Below are 19,781 nucleotides of genomic sequence, written 5' to 3'. Positions count from 1 at the left end.
CTGTTTTCCCTGTGTAGAAATGTTACCCAAATATTGACACAAATAACATTGTGTCAGCCCTAATTATTTTCACATATCGCATGTATAACTAAATGTATGATTTGAAAATAAAGTAAAAGGTTTGTCACAAAAACATACCTTATTTTCAAGGAGGTACAGTTGTGGTTGTCTGTTTTCTAAGTTGTCGATCAGTACACAGACAGGAGCTATTTACAGTGATTATCTTGTGGCTGTTATAATAATGATAATAAATAATAATAATAAGCTTTTGACTCAAGTTCACTATAAACTAGTGTATACCCAAAAATGGTGTACATCCGTATGTATGGATGAAGTATGTTAAGCAACAAAACCTGACACTCATATCCCATATCCTTCCTGTCTCTTGAATGTTGTAAAATAAGTCTCAAAATTAATAACAAACTGAGGTGCCATATTCTTTTAAAACAGGCCTATATGTGGGATCTTTGCATCAATGTATGTATACTTTATTATCCAAAAGAGACTTCAATGTTTTCTGACTCAAATCTACTACACATTCAATATGCACACTTTGTCAATATACTGTAGCATCAAGACACCTCCAATAGTCTGTGTAACTATTTAATTCCAGAGATTAATTGTATTGTAGTTTTGGATACCTGTCATGAGGAATCTAATACACTTCTTCAAAGCACGGAACTGTCATCTCTGTAAAAATAAATGATGGATTTGTTGAAGGCTGTTGGTAGAAAGATTGTAGCAAGACATTTTATTTTGTATTATTTTACTGCACCAGCACACTGGAAACAAAACATGAAGACCTTAATATTCATACATTTCAAGTACAAATTAACAAATGAGAATTCCTGTTAAGCTTGTTGGGTTTGTGGTGTAAAACAACGATATATCAGGCATTATGGAATTAACTTTGTCAATGAAGACAAAAAAAACAGTTGAGTGTCGCTGGTATTTATTGTTTTGTGCAGTCAATCACGTGAACATGGAACAATATATAAACACGTAAATGTTTACCAGCATGCATAGGCATGAATCTGCATTATAAACATGTTTTTAGGTGAACAAATAGCACAGCTTGGGTAACTAAGTCGTGCCGTGAGTACTGGGACCTAAAGGCGCAACGCTCCACCTGAGCAATCCATCTCCCAGGGGTCTAGCACATTGAAAGGTGGATAGACACCCTCGGTCTCGACTGATGGGTGAAACATCACGACTTAGATCTGTGCTGTGTCATGTGATCAATGAGACATTGGTGTAGTCTTGGGAACAGTATTGTTATGCCGGGACATTCAATGACTTTATCAAATGTACGGCTATAAGGCATTAAAGGCATTTACCTATTCACTGTGCAGTAGAGACTGGATGATGTAGTGGTGAATAGGGAATTCACAGTTTAGTGATGGGTAGAGAGGCAGTATAGGGGTTGATTCTTGATAATATAGTCATCCTTCTAGATTATGCAGAATATTATGTGAGGTAGGTGGAAGCATTGTATAAGGAGAGCAATGGAATGGAATGACAGTAAAACTTCTCCTCTCATCCATCTTCCTCTCTGTTAAAGTCCCCATTAGCCAGACTTTACACAATATTTCAGGATGTGTATGTCGCACGCATGTGTCCAGATCAGTTCCGTTCCCCGGGGAGCAGCAGCTGTCTTCCTCACGCAGCAACCTTGAACATGGGATCTTCAGCAAAGAGCTTTGACACCAGGTCAATTCCCTCCTTCGTCGGGGCCTTGGCCGGGCAATCGGGAGCGACGGACGAGGGGAAGGGCAGGATGGTGGGCTCCCGCTGGCCGGGGATCTGGGGGTCCTGGGTGAGGGGCAGGGTGACTCCCACTTCAGGGCCTGCAGCCGGTTGGTCAGGGAAGGAGGGGAGGGTCATGGGCTGGCCGAGGGCGGGCAGCACTCTCACCATGCCCTCTGGATGCGAGTGAGGCTCGTGCTTGTGCTCGTGGTGATGGTGGTGGTGCTCGTGCTCGTGCAGGTGAACGTGCTTGTGGTCATGGTCCAGGGCGTGCTCGTGGTCGTGGTCGTGCGTGTGCGTGTCGGGGTGGTACGCGTGGTGCTGGTTGGGTAGATCGCCGCTGTGGTCGTGTGCCTTGGCGTGGTGAGCGTGAACGTGGTCGTGTCCGTGCCCGTGGTCGTGGGAGTGGTCGTGAGAGTGCGCTTGGCCCCCCTCGTGGTCGTGCGTGTGGTGATGGTCGCTGCTCTCCCCATGTGTGAGAGTCGCGTCGTGTTGCTGGTGGCTCTTGGTGTGGTCGTGCGCGTGGTCGTGGGGGTGCCCTTGCGTGGCATTGTGTGCGGCATCGTGTGTTTGGTCCACGCCCTCCGCGTGGGAGTCGGTGTGGCTGTGGTCTGTCTCTCCTCCCAGCAGGTGGAGCTTCTTTTCATTCTCAGCAGCCTGGGGAAAATGACGTCAAGAACAGCCAGTTACATACAGAACAAAGATTAACAAGAATTAATTGGATATAAACATATCCAATTCGACTGTGTACAGTATGTGTTGTGCATGACACAGATTACATGTGTTAAGATCTTTGGGTTCTATTTTTGCACTGTTAAAGCCGCACCCGCGGCCCCCTAGCTGTGAATTTCGTCCCCTTACCCGTGAATTAGGGATAAGGGAGCTGACACTGTCCCTAAACACTATTTTGGGCCCGCTATACCCGCTATTCATTATGCCGACTCCACTATTTGCGGCTGGAGGTGTGGCCTTGGGCGTGTTGTTGCATTATCCCCAAAATTGCTATTTTGTCCGCACACGTTTGGGAAAGTGTATAGTTGAATCTAAAACCACCCGCAATGCAAACTTGGTTTGGTAGAGAGCGCCTGCCATGCACGTGCACACATAGACATCAAAGGGGGCTTGAGCCCCTGCCCTTTTATGTCTGTCGGTAAAAAGTGCCCTCGCCAAACCATGGATGCAGCATTTATAATGGTGAAAAAAACAACAAATGCCCTTTCTCCATGCTGTACTCGAAGGCACTGAGGCCAGCATTCAAGAGAATTACCTCTGTCAAAACTCTCCTGAACTGGAATGCAGCCTTTAATTTTGTAAGAATGCCCCCTAGTCTCCTCTGTCTGTAAACTGTAGAAATCCCTGTGCATCCGTTGGCCCGCACCTGCAGACAGTAAAATTTACTTAATTGAGCCCCATGCCATGCAGTGCGTGCGCAGAATTATAGCCGATTTACAAGCCCACAACGTGTCGCAACGCGAGGTGTTGTGAGCTTGTATCGGCTATTTTTGGTGCGTGATACCGCCCGCCAAACGAAGTATATATACACAATCGAAACCTAGCTGAGCGCACGGCACAACAACACACATCTTCAATGAACACGGACCAATATGAGACAGATTATTACTTGTCAAGCAGTAGCCTGCTGCCAAGTCTCACCCTTTGAGAGTGAGAGTCACGCAATTTACTCCTTTAAGCAGACTTAAAGGATTGCGTAAGGTTGGATTGGGGATAATGGCTTGCGCATCTTCTCTTAAAGGCAATGGCATCTGGCAGAGTGATTGTTTTTTATCATTGTAACGCCCAAACCACACTTATGCTTAATGTAACGGGTAGTGCAGGTGTTTTGCGGGTAAGGCAGGTGTCCCAAAATGGCAACTTTTGCAGGGCAACGCCCCTTGCCTTGTCCTAAATCCCAAATTAGTGGAAATAGCCAGTTCGGTCCAAAATAGAGGCCTGTATGTATCATTGTACAAGCACGTTCTGCAACATGACCTGTGATCCACAAAGCCCACTGCCTCCATCTAGTGGCGTTACTGTGTTACAGAAATATACTCTGGCCGTAGCCTTTTTTTTACAGGCGCGCCCCCTTTCCACAGCCACGCCCCCTCTCCTGGGTAGGGGTATGAATATAAACGGGAGTGCACGCCCGTCCGAGGTCTGTCTATAGGACTGAGTTTACACTGGGCTGTTTTTGCCTCTGAGATGGAGTAAAAGTATACACAAGTGTAAATACTCCAGTAAAGCAAAAGTACCTAAAAAAATTGTACTTAACCCTCGTAGGGTCCTCGGGTCCTTTTGACCCGGTTTAACATTTTCAACATGAATTAAACGTATGTAAACATTTTTTTTTCTCTATGAAACTTCTTCTATTTGCCTTATTTACTGTACTAAACATGTGATATGAAAATGAAAATTTTCATTTTCATGAAAATGAAAATTTTCACACAGGGCCTTCGGGTCTAAGTGACCCGAAGGCCCTGGGTGTGACTAAAACACGAAGACCCTACGAGGGTTAAGTACAGTACTTGAGTAAATGTACTTAGTTACTTTACACCACTGTGTGTGTGTAGAGTGGAAGACTTAAGAGAAATCTTACCTCAGGCTCATAGATCTCACACTCTACAGAGACGTCATCAGCATGTGTGCTACCCTTGCAATGCCCTTTGTGCTGTGATGGAGAGGAGAAGAGATTACAAAAAAAGACATTAGAATTTACATGCTTGAAATCACTGGTGTTAGCCTATACAAAACAACAACAACCACCACCCATCATTAATTATGCCGAGTTAAGCGCCTTTTGTTATTTGAGATCCTGTTTATAATTTGAATTTAAAATGTAGGATTAATTATTTTGTTTTGTACTGTCGAATTCAGGGGTCTTCAACAGGGGGTCCGGGACCTGTAGGGGGTCCTCAGAGTTACTACAGGGGGTCCGCCAAATCTTTGTGTGATAGGATCATGTTTTTTACATTAACCACTTGAACCCTAGCATCCCTATTCTGAGTGGAACATTAGCCAAAAATAGCAGATCTACAAGCTCACAACGTGTGAGCTTGTAGATCGGCTATTTTTGGCAAAGAGGTTTGATGTTGAGGGGGGGAAAAGAGCAGACTAAGTATTGATGGTTCAAGTGGTTAAATGTCTGAAAATACACATTAATCCAGCATGCCATACACTGATGATAGTGCTGTCAAGGTCTATGAAACTCTACGAAATCTATGAAAAATTGTAATCTGCAACACAATTGTATACAATATGTAGTGGGGGGGTCCCTGCTTCATCTCTCTCTCGGCTAAGGGGTCCTTGGCCTGAAAACGTTGAAGACCCCTGGTCTAATTCCTTCCATACACTAGTAGACTTAGAAAATATTTTGAAAAGAAAAAGTCTGACACCCTCTCGGTTTGCAAACCGTTGTAACTTACAGCAAACTCGCACTCCATTGGGGGGCACTGATCCGCCTTTGTTGAGTCAGCGCTCTTGGCACAGGCGGTCTCCTGTACAGTGTATTCTACATTGTAGAGCATCATACCCATACCGCCCATCTGAGAACACACACACACACACACATACACAGTCATTAGATAACATGTCGCAATTCAATGATTCCATGGTTCAAAGTTAGATAAAAATGTGAAAAGCGTATAAATGTGAAAAGCATATATTCTATGAACAACAAGTGAATAACTGCTAACTCAATACACACACACACACACACACACACACACACACACACACACACACACACACACACACACACACACACACACACACACACACACACACACACACACACACACACACACACACACACACACACACACTGACCGAGGTGGTTGCCCGAGTGATGTTGAGCAAGGCGAAGTTATTGGCTAGCGCACTATCCTTGTTGAACTTCTCCAGGGAGAGGGAGGCTGCTTTCAGGATCTCAGTGTTATCCTTGGCAATGTGGGAGGGGCAGTCAGGGCACACCTCATGCACCTTTTCTGCTGGAACTGGAGTTGGAGAGATGGTGTGTTAGTGTACATTGAATGGAGCGTGATGAACCCATTAAGACCTGAGGCCGATTCTACAAAATGTCTACTAAATTCTAACAATTTTTTGAAAAAAACCTATGTTGCTATATCAGTGGTTCTCAAAAAAAATCATGTCAAGGACCCCCAAAATGATATGTATTCGTCCGCGGACCACCATCTCAAAATAATTTGTTCCAGGGACCCCCCAGAAGCAAAGATTTGAGTTACAAATGTTCGCTTTAAAAATATATATATTCATAGATTTGCACAAATGTTCACGATTTGATTTTTGTTTTTGCAGATCTACAAGCTCGTAGCGCCGCGCTATGAGCTTGTAGATCTGCTATTTTTGAATAGCAGATCTTGATGCGTGACACAGATGCGTTCCCGGTCTTAATGGGTTAAGTCAATGAAAACAGTGGTAATTGTTTATTTTACTGCTTTTCATTGAGTACAATTTGAGTGCGGAAAAACAAATTCATACACACTGGGTTATACATATTGTACCTGTAGTAATGGGCAAGGGTAAATGGACGTCAGTTTTGGAAATCAAACCTATTTCAATATACAGTTTGCACAGTTTTGTTTTTACCTGGTCTGATCATACAGTTGTATTTGTAGAGACGCACCACTCTGTGCACCCTGCTGATGAAAATGGATGCTTTGCACTGTCCATACACCTATACAGTGCAGAAAAAAATACATTAATACTGGATGTGGATTTGAACAGTGACATTTTCAATGTGTTTGCATAATTATTGTGTTTTTTGTTTTTTTTTTGCTGACATGACATAAGTGTGTTTGCACAGTTAATCTAAATTAGAGCCAACATTACCTATTGGTTCAAATGAAGACTTCCATGATAACAATTGAATTTCCAATACACATCTTCCCCACTATGTTACAAATAGCATGTCAAAAGAAACCCCCAAAACATCAAGCCAACATTTTCCTTATGTGCTACCTAAAGTTTTTGTTTGTAATTTTGCAATATGTTTTTTTTTAAATATATTTAATGAATATGAAGAGGATAGGGTCGATGGTACAATTAATGTATAACATAAAAGCTGTGTGTGTGTGTGTGTGTGTGTGTGTGTGTGTGTGTGTGTGTGTGTGTGTGTGTGTGTGTGTGTGTGTGTGTGTGTGTGTGTGTGTGTGTGTGTGTGTGTGTGTGTGTGTGTGTGTGTGTGTGTGTGTGTGTGTGTGTGTGTGTGTGTGTGCTATTTGAATTGAAATAAAGGTTGTTGTTCCTGGACAAAAGACAGATAGCACCACATTTAAGTATCAAAAGATATAAATATGCATAGCCCTAGTCAATTAACACGTTTTAGTTTGAATAGAAGATGCAAATAAAGTGTGTGTGTGTGTGTGTAAATGAGCAAATGTGTTTTACTAACCGGTGTGTCATCAGCAGTGCGAACTTCACAGGTCTTCCAGTTCTTCCTGCTGAGAACATGGCAGTTGGTTTCCACAACGTCCAGTGTCAAGTAGAACACCACTCCTGTCTCTCCCTGCAAAATATATACGTTACATGAGAAAACGTGAATTCTCATGAAGACCAGGATGAACTCAACATAAATTTCCAGCCTATCACAGAACTCCTTCTGTCCTGTACAAAAAATGTACACATAAGCACCAAAGACTGCGTTAGGATTACACAATTTGGGTATTTTGTTGCTGCATTTTCATCATATAAAATTCTTGACTCACGTGTTTCATCATGTTGACATTAGCCAGACGGTGCAGGCTCAGGACGAAGCCTTCTTGACGGTCTTTGTTGATCTCGGTGACTGCTAGACCCGCTGCGCCGAGTGCCTGTGCGTCCTGGCACGAGCCTGGCTCCACGCCTCCCTGCTCCACCGGTGCGCCGTGGACGCACACCAACCCGATCACCAACAGGGTCAACGCACACTGCTTCATGGTGGAGTACCTAGTCTGTCTGTCTTTGTCAAGCTCTCTCTGTCTCTCACACACACACACACACACACTGACTAAATACTTTGGTGGTAGAGATAAATGTAGGGAGAGGGAGGGCCTTATATACTCTGCTCCAAATGTTAGTCCCCTCTAAAGCCCCCACCCCCCAACCAGGGTTGCCAGATCTGCTTATTATAATTTTCCCACAATATTTTATTTGAAAATAGCCGATCTACAAGACACGTTGTGAGCTTGTAGATCTGCTATTTTCAAATAGCTGATGTGTATGTTAAAGTGCTCATGTGGCCCATAGTGAGTCGCTTCTTTTGGGCTGGTTTTCCTAGACCTGGTTGCTTGTTTCTCTCACGGAATCTGGCAACACTGCCCCCAACCCTGTACGCCTCCTCCTCCTGTCTGTTCCTTCTCCTGATTGTGGTGCCAAACCTCCCCCTCAGGCCCTGCAAACACTCACTCAGCGTGGGCACCCACCCTTCATGGCTCCAGGTCAAATTGACCTTTTGACTCAAAACACACACACACACACACACACACACACACACACACACACACACACACACACACACACACACACACACACACACACACACACACACACACACACACACACACACACACACACACACACACACACACACACTTATGCTCCCTGTCACACGCCCTTGTCTATGGAATCCTGCGCTGGTTTGAATCCATCTATCTGCCAATCAATCAGTAGATGTCATCAGTTTCTGCATAGACTTGCAAACGGAGCTCATCAACCAGGAGCTTTCAGCCCTGCAGCATATTCCTCTCACTCTCTGGCATGACACTGCATGTCTTCATTGTGTGGATCCCCAGTCTAGCAGTTTAACACTAATGGCCACATTATGCAATATCTACAGTGAAAATATATGCCGTACATACGTATAGTATAAGATTAGAGTATACAATAAAGACAGTGTACCATGGTGGAATAAATAGGAATTATGGATGATAATACAAAGAAAAGAAAGGCTTAACAGTCCTGAATGCTGCTAGACTTCTTCATCTCTTATTAGGTCAAAGGCAAGTCAGTTCATATTCTCCACAGGATGACAAGGGGGAATGCAGTCATCAGCTAAAAGGTACAAAGTGCAGAAAAGTGCTCAAAGTAAATGGCGCCCATTCAAAACAAAGAGCTCAATCTTAAACACAGTGTGCTACGTCAATGTTTGTTGAGCGTTGAGAGTGCGAGAATCCATACTCTGTTTTGCCATAGCAGCCTGCTATTTCCAAATGTATTGGTGATTTTTCTCTTCCTTGCTTTCCACACAGGAAAATCAATGTCTAAAGGTTACTACTAGTGAAAATGCAGTTGTTTGATTAAGCTAAAGTAGCCTGATTGTCCAAGAGCCAATTCTTTGTCTTAATTGTAATTAAACTGTGTTTAGTTTAGTATAGTTGACATGACTTTAGCTTGACCTCCTTTTGATTTTAAACTTTGTTTATAGTTTTTTTTTGCACATTAATAATGTAACAATTTCAATATTTAGTTTGTGAAACGTGCCATCGCTTGACCTCCTTTTGAAACATCAACACAATATGCAATGAGAAGTCCTTCAATAAAGGCCACTTATACACATGAACTCTTTCCTTGAGCATTGTCATACAGTGATAGTACAATATAGGACAGCCTCATGCAGTCAAAGTACTCTCCTACCTCTTGTAGACAGTCTTAGATTTAGTTGCAGAGGTAGGAGCTCAGCTAATAATGCACTAGTTGCAGTGATTGTTTACATGGGCTAAGGTCAGTAATCTTCCACAAAGCCTGAGTGAAGCCTGTTTAAAGTGGTACACATTTTTGTTGACTCTACTCATTTTAGTAACTCCGCTGTGTAACTGTTGAATTTGGTTTAAAGTAGGTCATTTTACATCTATTAGTATAAAGGTCAGTTTTCTTTGCAACCTATACCTTGCAATCAAGTGTAATCGCTATTATTAGCTTTTATTGAGTAACGTCTGTTCAGACAACTAGGTACATCACAGCACTGCAGATAATTGAATGCTCATAGAGTTTTTAACAGCTTAGGTTTTTGTGAACTTCACATTTGGGAGTTGCAGCTAATTCTTCCATTGTCTGCTACCAATCCTCTACAGTGAGGCATTTACATTTACCTCCAGGGAATATTATGCTAGAAACGGTGTGTAAAGAAAGGCTGAGACGTGGATCACCACCAGGGCCATTCATCACCCCACCCCAACTGTTCACACCGCTACTGTGGCCTCGGCAAGCAAGTCAAGCAATGCCGGACCAGTGCATCAGAAGTCATTGCACCAGACTTCTGAACAGGTATCACCTGCATGACACTTGAATTTAAGCTGCCTGTGTCTGCACCGATTATTAAGGTCTGAAGAAGAGCCTCAATCCCGGCTCGAAACGTTACCAATAAATTCCACAAATTGGGAGTATTACACTGATGTGCGGATTTCATTTATTTTTCCACTCGTTGAACTTTTGATCCAGCACGCAGCCTAGCAGGTTATGGGATGTGTGTGTCTTTTGTCTTTTTTTGCAGGTTTTTCACATGCAACCATCAGTCTGCAGAACAAGCACTCACCGTGTTGTGTTGCCTACACAGTCTGCCACAGTCTGCATATCACTTCAGTTGATATTATTACTATAAGAGACGATGACACAATACCCACTGCTATATTGCTACATTTTTCCATAGTGATATTGAATGTCTGTGGACCTCAATTGTTTAACCCTGCCTCTGTGCATTTGCCTTGGGTGCCCCAAAGCCCTCGCTTTTAACCAAACAACTCAGATACAAGTTGGCAATATCTTGCACAGCAGCAGTGAATCATTTGACCTTTTTAAGAACCAAACAAACAGTCCCTGGAATCTACAGAACTTTGCAAGAAAATCAATACATTTTCTGTTGCTGTTGCAATAGCTGTCAGGTACAGTTATATAAGAGAGAGAATTGTCTGGGCATGACTATACCCTGTTTAACTTACAGTAAACGCACAAACTGAGTGGCATACACTCCGATCCCTATACGTGATAGTGTGTCTGGCAGTGTGCTTGTGTGGGTGGGGGTGTATCATTTTTGTACACAGTAGGTATGTGAGCGTGTTGGAGGGGTGGTTCTGCATGTGCGTGTATTTTATGAAAAGGAAGTCTGACATAAGACAATACGTGGTGCACATACTCTGGTGCACTCAGATATTTAGCAAGTGCTCACGAGGAGAGATTTTGCAGGAACCTAAGTTTGATGATTTTACTGTTCTTTGACTCCGTGGAGTAGTCAATACGACAATAAAATGTCAAAGCAACATAACGTTTGAGCGATTTTCCTTTGGTGTATCTGGCCAGGATCAGATAAGAATTTGCTACTTAGTTGCTACATTATATTTACATGAAAAAGTATTTTCTCTCAGGTTCAGTGCCATTTTTATCGACTGGTACAAATCATTATGAAAGAATGGGCCGACACATTTTGTCCCAAATATCTGGGCATCGCTCTCTCCCTGGACTTTGCTGACAATTCCAGTGACAGCTGTTTGGCTCCAGGTACCAGCCAGCCATGTGGTGGTCTGGAACGCTACAGTGTCATCTCCTCCCCCTGGAGGGCTGTGGCTCCTCACACGTTGTGAGCTTGTAGAGCGGCTATTTTCACAGAAGAGATTTGGTGTTGAGGTAAAAGGTATATAGTAAGTATATAGGGTCTAAGTGGTTAAGTGCACCGCTCAGCTTTTTGGCCCCCCGTTTGACGTCCCAAAACTTTTTCACAGTGAAAGTATTTACAACATGAGCAAATATTTCCCACTCCCTCCCCTTTTCCTTTTTGTTTGATATGCATCAGCATTGCCACTAATAGGCCACCAAATAATTTTTTTTTTTTTGCTACCGCCTCAACTAATGTTTCGATTTCACAGTCTGTTAATACTCTCAAACATTGTCTTTGACATTTCACCCACAATAATAGGAACTTAGTCTTGGACAATCGTAAATCATCGTCCCCCCTAGTCCCGGTTTGGGGGGCGTGAAGAAAACGGACACTGGTTTTCCAATCATACACACACACACACACACACACACACACACACACACACACACACACACACACACACACACACACACACACACACACACACACACACACGCTGTGTACACTCTCAGAATCAAATCCGGTTAGTGACACGTTTTGTGACACCAACCCATGCAATTTTAACATCAAATGTACATGTTCATAGGATAATACGTGTCTAACTGTCTAAACAGTTTAGATGTTTACCTTTTGGTTTTTGGCACATTTCTAATCACAACCATGTATTCTCAGTGTTACTCTGAAACGGAGACTGCTATGGAGACTATTACAATGCTTTATGGTCTATGCAAAACCACTGATATTTCCAGGTTTTGTTTTAATCCAATATAAATTATTTTCACTTGGACATGCTTATAAGGGTGAATTTGGCTTTAAGGTTGCCATACCCAATTCCAAACACAGGGTGGTGCTATAGTTCCAAACATTGTCAGGACAACAACTCAAGTCATAAAGCACTTGCATTCAGAAGTGCATTTAGTCTAAAGCAGGGGTCTTCAACAGGGGGTCCGGGACCTATATGACATTATTCAGTAACCCAAACCCTACTGTATATTCATTATTAAAGACAAAATATTAGTAGTGTATGCCCTAATATTACTTAATTCTTATTCTCTCAGTAAGGACAGCGGTGGACAATAAAAAAGTACATTACCCTGAGTAATGTACTTATGTAATTTCTTTAAATACCTGAACTTTCACTCTGCTACTTTTCAAAGACTAATATTGTACATTTGACTCCACTACATTTCTAGGAAAAATGAAAATAGTCGATCCACATTCCACAACCATTTTTGACTAGGCCAATGTCTGTTGGGAACACATGCCCCCATTGGCTCTGCAATACCTGTTGCACCAAGTGGTGTGTTCTACCAGTATACGCTATACGTAGTAATACTCAAACCACAATAATTAGCGTACCTGATATGCTGGAGGAGGGGCTGGGGCTAGGAAGAATGTGCACTTCAGTGGCCTTTTTCAGATGATAATGTGTGTGTCCGAGCACTTCCATGTGAAGGCTTGGGTGTGGCTACTGAGGTGACAATGACCACTGGCCATGAGAGTGTCAAAGTACTTCACACGTTAACTTAACAATAGATATAATGGCACACTCATTTAGTATTCAAAGTAATCTCCTAGACGGCCACTGTCTTCTTCACCCAGTCTTACTTTGCATGCTCTCACTTATGTGTGGATGCATGTATTATGAGCCTATTGTTATTATAAACAAGACCAGGAGACCTGGTTCTGCCAGACCCAGAATGAAGTTCTAGTATGATGAGCTTTACTTAATTACATACTTGTGACATAATAATGATGTCATGAATAGTTCGTGACGAAAGGGGACGAAAGGGGGACAGATTTTTTTTTGGCTGGGGCCGGAGGACAAAGTGACAGACTTTTTTTTGGCTGGGGCCGGAGGACAAAGTGACCATGCCCATGTATGGACGAAACAGGTACAAAGCCTCATGTAAGCCCGACCCCTTGGGTCTGGCAAAAACCTGTTGGCTGACTGTGTACCTTTTATTTGGAGATCTTATCTCAATCTGTCTGTCTATATGGCCTGGCCCTATATGGAGATCACAACCGCTGATAAGACCATATATGGGGATTTGGGGAATTTATAGATATATTTGTCTCCGCCAGAGGTGGAGAGTATGTTTTCGTTCCCGTCCCACTGTGTGTCCCCCCCCTAGCCAAGCTAACATTGGTCAAACTTCACGTGACACGTGACAATATGTTGTCACCAATGCTTTTGATTGGCTAGCGAGACTCATGACGAAATAAAATCCTATAAATAGGTGTGTCACTTCAAAAAGCCATTTATGTTTTTGAAGTGAGGTAACATTGGTCAAGCTAACATTGGTCAAGTGACACGTGACAATATGTAATATTGTCACGTGTCACGTTCTTGTCCTTCCGTGTGTCCCCCCGTCTCAGCCAAGCTAACATTGGTCAAGCTTCACGTGACACGTGACACTATGTTGTCACCAATGCTTTTGATTGGCTAGCGAGACGCATGACGAAATAAAAACCTATAAATAGGTGTGTCACTTCAAAAAATCATTTATATTTTTTGAAGTGAGCTTCCATCAGCCAAGCTAACATTGGTCAAGTGACACGTGACAATATGTAATATAAATAGGTAAGACAGGATTAATCAGGAACAGTACTGGCGGAGACCTGTGCTCCGAGGAGCACATTTTCTAGTTTCAATCTGTTCTTGAGATAGCCGAAGGACCGATACACACACTCACTCACATGCAGAGATTCTGCACAAATATAGATAGATTTCTGAAAATGTTTTTTGTTTTGTTTTATACTTTGTTTAAACGCAAATTCTCCAGTACTTTATCTCAAGTACAGTTTTGACAGTTGAGTTATAGGCTATTTGACCAGGAGCATCTGTACTGGAGTAGAGTTGAGTACTTTATCCACCACTGAGTAAGAACGTCATCGCTATGATGCAAGGAATAATCCACATGGGAACCGTGACCGATCTTAGATGTCAAGACCAGGGTTGTTTTAACTGGGATTGGTGACTTAGATCAGCTGGGCGGAAGATGGGGTGGGAGAGGTCAGTGGAATTATGGACAGGAAAGGGGAGTAAATTGGAGGTTCTCACCATAGTGTTGACACCGGGAGGCCTCAAAAACATTTTATCTTGTCGACTAGTCCAGCCTCATTGATCTTACCCGCCACAGTGTTTCTGTTGGAGCTCTGAAAGCACTTTATACTTTTTACAACTCCTCTTATTTTCCCTAAATTAGGCCTACCTTTGTTTTTTCTCAACACAATTCCAGTATTTTTCCTGCCTAAGAGCAAACAAACAATTCAAGTTGTTGCGCTATATAGGAATTTGAGAATAATAGTTTTTTAGGGCAGTTTTGAAAGTGAGTAGGGTTTTACACGCCTTTACTCCTTTTGGTAGGGCATTCCACATTTTTGTTGCATAGCATGAGAAAGAGTTCATTCCCTTGTTTGTGCCAAATCTGGGTTGAACAAAGACTAAGTCATGGGATATGCTTGGACTTGCTAGCTTGACAAAAACACTGAAACACACGGCCTGTTCTTGTCTGTCTGTCTGTCTGTCTGTCTGTCTGTCTGTCTGTCTAGTAGTGTACAGTTGTACACTCTCAGAATTAAATTAACACTGAGATTTGTGTACAATCTGCATCTGTATTGCAATTCATATTCTACCATATTAGTGTAGTTACTGATTGATAATATGACAGCAATGGAGGAGCTGTAAATTGAAGGGCCAACTTAGTTTCCCATCCCTGTGTGCTGCACTGTGCTGTTCCTCCGGGAAGTCACTGGAGTGTGATATGGGGGGAGAAAAAAGAAAAAGAATAACTGTTCTTGGACCAAAATAGTGGCTGATATACAAACATAAGCAGAACGTCATCCATGGAACACTCACTTGCACACCCACTCCCTCACATTCTTTCTCACACGCGCATGCCACACACACACACACACACACACACACACACACACACACACACACACACACACACACACACACACACACACACACACACACACACACACACACACACACACACACACACACACACACACACACACACACACTTATCCTAGCCAGAGCTTACATAAGACGAAAGTTTCCCGTTTGTTGTGGTCACATAGTATGGATGTGGAACGTGTCATTTGGTGCAAGTCAATTTCAAATTTGTAGGATCTGGCCTTTGGTAGCATTTATACGCCATACACTGCAACTTGCACTGCATTTGTAGCAGCAGCTATGGGCAGAATTGAAAGTGCTTTTGGATGAGTACTCCACAAAGCAGTGAAATCCAATATATCATCTACACAGGCAAACACATTATTAATCGGTGGATAGGGCTGAGCAATATTGATATTTATCGCTTATCATCTGCAGTATCACTGTAATTGTATCATGGGATTTTTATATTGTAAAACACATATTCTCTAATTAAATGATCATTACAAAGCAATACTGTGTCTATAGTTTGAGTTCCCATTATCCTGCAATCCAACATAACCCATAGATAATTTGGCATGTGATTAACCGTACCTAATTATATTATATTGTCATATTTATTGATATCGGAAGAATATCTTCTTGTTGTCATGATACTTGCTTTATCCCCCCCCCCCCCCCATATTGCCCATATTGGGACATTAGAAATATTCTTGGAAAGAGCCTGTTTCATGGTAAGTGAGAGGCTTAAATATAGCAGATCTCCAAGCTCACATCGTGGCTGTTTTTGGCGCGCAGCAATGACACACACCGAAGTAAGTATAGCCTTGGCAATCAGCGGTTCCCGGGCCATGTGGCCAGTGGCCAGTGGCCCCATAGGTCAGGGACTTGCCCCCAATCCAACCCTTGATGCTGAGAGCCAAGCAGGGAGGCATTGAGACACATGTTTTATAGTCTGTGGTATGAACCCTGGCCTCCCAGTCTCAGGCTGGAGTGGACACTCTAACCACAAGACACACACACACAGACACACACACACACACACACACAGACACACACACACACACACACACACACACACACACACACACACACACACACACACACACACACACACACACACACACACACACACACACACACACACACACACACACACACACACACACACACACACACACACACACACACACACACACCAACAGCTATATGCTATATCCGGGGCCAATCGGCCGGTAGGCAACAGTCAACCATTAAACAGGGGGGGGGCTAAGCTAGGGAAGCTAAGCTAAAAGGGTAGGCTAACCTTTGATTTGCATGTGAATTGTGAAACCCAACAAACTAAACCCAGAAAATGAACATGAATAGCCCTGGCTGCATATCAGTGGGGTGTGTACTGAGCAGAGGGGCAGTCTTATGTTTACCTCTGACACGGGTTGCCACGCAAAGCAGCAGAATCAAAGGAAAATCATGGACAAATTACAATCAAGGAGTCCTCAAGGAGATGTGGTTGAAATCAAGGAAACTCCTGCAGTGCAGAAGGGTTGGCAGCCCGCACGCACGCACGCGCGCGGGCACACACACACACACACACGCCGTTCTATCCATCATCTTGCTCTCCATGCATAAGATCAAAGGTGGGGGTGGTGGTTGCCTGACAACATCTGTGCGTGTTGTTCCACACGTAGCCACATCACAGCTCATTATGGCTCACACAGCTGAGCATGTGAGCGGCTCCTGAGCATACGCAGGCTTATAAACCGTGGCCACATGTGCACCGACCCCTCTTCTTCCACACAAACAGCATCACAGAAGCCGTTTAATGGCTCATTAGGTAAAGAAGCTGGAAAAAGTTTGCTTGCTTGTTTTCTCCTCCTCGTGCTACTGTAATTCCCATCAATTGACAGACAGAAGGCTTTCTTTAATGGTAAATCTGTTAGTGGTCGCTCATTATTAGTCCCAGGTGGTGCATGAACTGTCATGCATAAACAAAACCATTGAACTGACCCAGAAATGGCTCACGTAGACACTTGGCCGCGTTTGTCTTTTTATGTCGGTGACATGAAACAACATTTCTTGTTGAAATGCTGTCAGGAAACTAATAGACCCCTTAACAGACGACGTCACACTGGTTGCAAGCGTCATACTGGTTGCAAATGAAACCCATTCTGTCAGGTCTCGCTAGGGCGCGCAGCACTAGCCAACACACAAGAGGGGGTTGGGGTGCGCACCCCGAAACAACAGGTTGAGAATTGATTGCATGAAACAATCACCTGTGCATCCAGTCTCAATGTTGGAAAACAAATAATTGGTCTATACGATTCTGTTCAGTGTTGGTGAAAAAAACCATATGACGGTTAGGCAGGTTGCTGTCACAATTGTCACATGTTTCATGTATGTTTCATACACCAAGACAAATTGAGTGCTTGATTCTGTTTCTTATTATTTCTTCGTTAGTATGACTGATGCACCCCAGAGCTGTGCCTGCTGGTGTTTATCTGCTGTGGTGTGTCTTGGCCAGTGATTGCTTGAATGTAGAGCTAGCTATGGATAGTGAATCAGAACTCCTGTATCTCTGTGCAGCACCACAGCATGTGGACCAAAGTACCATCATTTTCATTGCACCTCCAGCACTCCACTCCATCCAACAGCAGGATTTGGGGAGCGGTGGGGAGCCCCGGCCATATCAACAGGTTTCCTGTTTACCAGTGTTGCCATTTTGGGTTTTGGATTTTGGGCCTTGTTTTTAAAGTGTAGTTGCTTATTTGGGCTTGCGTCCTAAGGTTTTTTAAACCAGTGGTTCCCTTTTTTTTCACGTCAAGGACCTCCAGAAGTATTTGTCCGCGGACCCCCATCTGAAAATATTATACCTCTGGCATGCAGGCTGGCCTCCTCCTCCTACACAGGAACACAAAAGAACAAAGATGTAATTGTGTTGAATGATTTGGCTTCCAAAATGAGTGGGAGGGGCCACAAAAATCCATATATCAAGCAACATCCAATCAAACCCCAAATTTGAATCGCAATGTCACAATAACAATAACAACATTTACATAAGGGTAACATTGACCTCCATAGAGGCCTAACTATAGAAGTTAGTGCAATGCATGTCTCTGGGGAAAACACCACCTAAAATAGGATGATACACAGAACTGCAGAAAGATGATATTGACAAACTTGGGAGAAAAGAAGGTAAATGTTGCATAGCAACTGCTTTGTTGCTATGCAGACTGAAGGCAGTCGGGGGGGGGGGGGGGGGGGGGTAATTTCTTGTAGAAATGAAATGAAATTGTTATTATTAACTTTAATTGGAACGTGTCTACATTATTTATGCTGCCATATTTAGTAACCATTTTTTAAAAGCAATAACCCTCCAAGCTATGTTGTGATTATATCATAGCTGGGGGTTGTCTGCCAAATGCAAAGGACCTCCCTTAGCTGGGATACAGGATAATGATATGGGCTGTTGTGAGTTATTTCTTAATTATTAAAGGGGTTCGTCAAATCACACAAATCACAATCTAATTGGTTGATAGGGGTGGTATAATAATCATTTACCATGGCTATTAAATCTAATGTCTTTCTACATTAATTCTCAGCTGAGAAAAACCATCAGGGTAGGTCAAGGAGATATCCATAAAATAATTAAAGGTGAACTTTGATCTCCATTGATTTGAGAGTAGAAGTGGATAGAGCAAGTCTCAACTGAAAAGCCAACCCGATCGCCAGAGGAAACGTTCTCTTTGAACGTTTTTGAAAATCCGTGAATAGACAACTGGAAAGCCCGAAATTCCGTGCATAGCCGCCTCACATCTCCCCCATTGTGACTAAACCATTTCGGAGGCGCGCAGTCTCAAGGGAATTGTCGCCACGTAAGGGGCCACCGAGCGAGCTAAAGCGAGCGAGTTGCCGTCCCGAACGTTGCGACATTCCCTTGTGCCTACTCAGCACCGTTTGAGTTATGTACCGATAGGCACAGAATCGTAAATTTTGTTGTGGGGACTGCTCTGCTTCCGTGTTTTTCCGGGTTGCGACTGGTTACGCCCACCGTGGGACTCGCCGTACATATGCACGGAATTTCGGGGTTTCTAGGCGACTATGCACGGAATGACATGCACTGGATCCGTGCAATGTATACTAATTCTCTGGCGATCAGGCTGGAAAAGCCCACTTTTCCACCTTAAATGGACGATGCAGAAAGAGGACATTGATTGGCTATGAACATCATTGTAGGCCATCAAATGCTTTGATGATCAGTGTCAGGAAAAACATTTTATAATGTTTATATACAACTTGATACAAACAAGTTGTTTGATGTAGCTGCAACTATTGATTGTTTTTACAATCTTCGTCAGGTGCAATACCATATAGCACCTGACGAAGCTCAACGCAAAACGCGTTGTGCTAATAAATCAATTAATGCAGTAGTAAGTTGTCCATCTCTGTTCTCTGGAGTGTGCAGTCCCTTCCTTATGGAAGGTCCATCCCTTTTCATATATATATATATATATATATATATATATATATATATATATATATATATATATA

General features: G+C 43.0%; 1 protein-coding gene across 1 annotated transcript; it reads right to left on the bottom strand.

Moving 5' to 3' along the window:
• Positions 1 to 895: 895 nt before the first annotated feature.
• Positions 896 to 7,732, bottom strand: fetub (fetuin B). Its single transcript, XM_080430357.1, has 7 exons — positions 7,467 to 7,732; positions 7,154 to 7,267; positions 6,349 to 6,436; positions 5,569 to 5,735; positions 5,166 to 5,285; positions 4,340 to 4,411; positions 896 to 2,403 (listed from the first exon to the last, which is right to left on the bottom strand). The coding sequence occupies exons 1-7, from the start codon at positions 7,674 to 7,676 to the stop codon at positions 1,660 to 1,662; spliced, it is 1,515 nt and encodes a 504-aa protein (XP_080286483.1). The 5' UTR covers positions 7,677 to 7,732; the 3' UTR covers positions 896 to 1,659.
• Positions 7,733 to 19,781: the final 12,049 nt, after the last annotated feature.

Source organism: Gymnoscopelus braueri (genome assembly GCF_963280865.1).
Source record: "Gymnoscopelus braueri genome assembly, chromosome: 6".
In the NCBI taxonomy this organism is placed as follows: Eukaryota; Metazoa; Chordata; class Actinopteri; order Myctophiformes; family Myctophidae; genus Gymnoscopelus; species Gymnoscopelus braueri.
This window is presented reverse-complemented; position numbering and strand designations above follow the sequence as displayed.

What these genes read in the sequence shown, in the direction of transcription:
- fetub (XM_080430357.1), bottom strand. Translation starts at nt 7,676, where the DNA reads ATGAAGCAGTGTGCGTTGACCCTGTTGGTGATCGGGTTGGTGTGCGTC. An exon ending in GCACTGCTGATGACACACCG is followed by an intron (nt 6,437 to 7,153) that starts GTTAGTAAAACA and finishes TGCACTGTATAG; the next exon opens with GTGTATGGACAGTGCAAAGC. An exon ending in CAACTGTATGATCAGACCAG is followed by an intron (nt 5,736 to 6,348) that starts GTAAAAACAAAA and finishes CTCCAACTCCAG; the next exon opens with TTCCAGCAGAAAAGGTGCAT.